We start from the raw sequence: 2,843 nt of genomic DNA, 5'->3' as shown, positions 1-2,843 counted from the left end.
TGGTATTGAAACATGTCGCTGGAGGTGCAGAGAATGTAAATGGTGTGAATTACTTGACTAAACCACAACCACCAGTGGATGACTACTATTATGAAGAGAATACTTATGAAGTGAATGATTAGATGGGGGGTTTCTGACTTAACGCCCAAGGATCCAATTAGGAGAATTGGCGTCAAGGTCAAGGAAATCAAGGTCGAAACTATGGGAATTACAACAGAGAGGACCAGTATGTTTGATATGGAGACTACAACTGCGACAACAACTTCAACCGGGGAAACTATGGTAACAGAAATGATCAAAGTGGGCCCTATGTTCCAACTCAAAATTGGGAAGTTACTCCTAGGGATGGTGGAGGTTGTATGGCGCGATTTAAAGATATGTTGCAAAAGATGATGAGAAGGTTTGATCCTAGTGATGAGCACGCCAAGGAATTGAGAGATGATTTGGATAATATTGGGAAAAAGGTTGATGGACATGCTGTCTCGATTAAGCATCTTGAGTTAAAAATGGTACAATTTTCCACTACTGTGAACACATGACAACCAAGCACTCTTCCTAGCAATACCATTCAAAATCCTAAAAATGATGGACATTACATGGCACTCACTGCTCGAGGAGGTAAGATAACTATTGATCCACCTATGCCATCTGTGGTAGAAGATGAGATGAGAAAAGATGAAGAGGTAGGGAAACCAGTGGTCAATTGGTGGACAAACGGTGAAAGAAGCAGAGGTACCCTCACAAGTGATCCCCATTCCTAGACCACCGCCACCATTCCCTTAGAGATTGCTGAAGAAGACTGAGGATTGTAAATATCGGCGTTTTTATCACTATATTGAAATAACTTTTCATCAATGTCCCTTTGATATAAGCTTTGGAGAAAATGCTCGGTTATGCCATGTTCATGAACGCTATAGTTACAAAGAAGAGATAGGTATGTTTTGAGGATGATGACAGAATGCAACAATGTATTGCTATTGGTACAAGGTCTCTTGTACAGAATAAGGAAGATTCAGGAGCTTTTACTATTCCATGTACCATCGATTTATCACACTTTGCCAAAGCACTATGTGATCTCAATGCAAGGATAAATCTCGTGCCTCTTTCCATTTATAAAAAATTGGGTTTGGGTGACACAATGACCACTGCAATGCAATTATTTGTGGTCGATCAAACAGTGACGAGGCCCATTGGGATACTTCATGATGTGCTCGTGAAGGTGGAGTCATTTATATTTCCAGCCGATTTTGTGATTCTTGAGTGTGAGGTGGATTTTGAGTAGCCTATTATTCTTATAAGGTCATTCCTTGCTACTGGTCGCGCCTTGGTTAATTTCGAAAAGGGCAGATAAAGTTTAGGTTGAACAATGAAGAAGAAACTTTCAACATTTGTAGGTCCATGAAGCAGAGTGGTGAGATCCAAACGGTATCTGCTATACCCTATAGGTCTTTAGAGTAGATCTGAGGTACAAATCAAAGAGCACCTTTGTGTTGAGGCGCTAGTGGTAGTGATCATGAATTTTGAGAGTGATGGTATTGAAGAGTGTGGGTCTTTGGCTGCGGCACTTGAACGAGGTGAATATCGGTCTAAACCAACGAAATTGAAGTTAGATATGAAGCATCGCGAGTCTCCACTCGCGATACCATCTATTGAGAAGGCTCCAAAACTAGAGCTTAAGGCTCTACCACCTCACCTAAGGTATGTATTCTTGGGAAGAGACGACATTTTGCCGGTAATCATTACATCAAATTTGAATGTGCAACAAGTAAAGCGTTTAGTAGAAGGATTTAAGAGGTTCAAACGATCCATTGGTTAGACTATTGCCAACATTATTTGGACCCCTCCCTGTATCTGTTCACACAAAATCCAACTCATGCCCGATCACAAGCCCAGTATTGAGCACTAGAGATGGTTGAATCTGCCTATGCAAGAAGTTGTAAGAAGGATATCATTAAGTGGTTAGATGTCGGAGTCATATACCCTATTGCAGATAGTAGATGGGTATGCCCTGTTCAGCGTGTGCCCAAATAGAGGGGGAATGATAGTAGTGCCCAATGAGAGGAATGAGCTTGTTCCAATGAGGCAGGTGTCTTGATAGAGAGTTTCTATGGATTACCGAAAACTGAATGCATGAACTGAGAAGGACCATATCCCGATGCCCTTCATGGACCAGATGTTACATAAACTCGCTATAAAAGGATGGTATTGTCTTCTTGATGGCTATTCGGGTAACAATCCGATCTCTATTGCCCGATAGATCAAGAGAAGACCACCTTTACTTGGCCTTATGGAACGTTCTCATTCAAGAGGATGCCTTTTAGGTTGTGTAATGCACCGAACACTTTCCAGAGATGTATGATGTCGATATTCTCAGATATGGTGGAGGACACTATTGTGCTGTTATGGATGACTTTTCAGTGGTTATAGACTTCTTTGATCGGTGTTTGAGTCACTTGGCCGAGGTTCTAAAAAGATGTGAAGATTGCAATCTTGTGCTTTATTGGGAAAAATGTCACTTTACGGTGAAAGCAAATATAATTTGGGATAGAGGTTGATCGAGCGAAAGTTGAAGTTATAGAGAAACTTCCTCTACCCATATTTTTAAAAGGTGTGAGAAGTTTTCTGGGACATGCGGGCTTCTACAGGAGGTTTATTAAAGATTTCTCAAAACTTGCACATCCTCTGTGCAAATTACTTGAGAAGGAATGTAAATTTTACTTTGCTGAATATGGTTTATAGGAGTTTGGAGAGTAGAAGGAGAAGTTGGTGTCTGCACCCATAATTATTTCCCCAGATTGGATTAAGCCATTTGAGGTGATATGTGATGCTAGTGGGGTTGCTCT

At 41.0% G+C, this 2,843-nt stretch overlaps 1 protein-coding gene across 1 annotated transcript; it reads left to right on the top strand.

Moving 5' to 3' along the window:
- Positions 1 to 359: 359 nt before the first annotated feature.
- LOC107016708 lies at positions 360 to 1,282 on the top strand. The gene is made up of 2 exons (XM_015217099.1): positions 360 to 509; positions 1,001 to 1,282. The coding sequence occupies exons 1-2, from the start codon at positions 360 to 362 to the stop codon at positions 1,280 to 1,282; spliced, it is 432 nt and encodes a 143-aa protein (XP_015072585.1).
- Positions 1,283 to 2,843: the final 1,561 nt, after the last annotated feature.

This window comes from Solanum pennellii, chromosome 4, assembly GCF_001406875.1.
Source record: "Solanum pennellii chromosome 4, SPENNV200".
NCBI classification, from domain to species: domain Eukaryota; kingdom Viridiplantae; phylum Streptophyta; class Magnoliopsida; order Solanales; family Solanaceae; genus Solanum; species Solanum pennellii.
The sequence above is the reverse complement of the archived record's forward strand: the minus strand, read 5'-3'. Positions and strand labels throughout refer to the sequence as shown.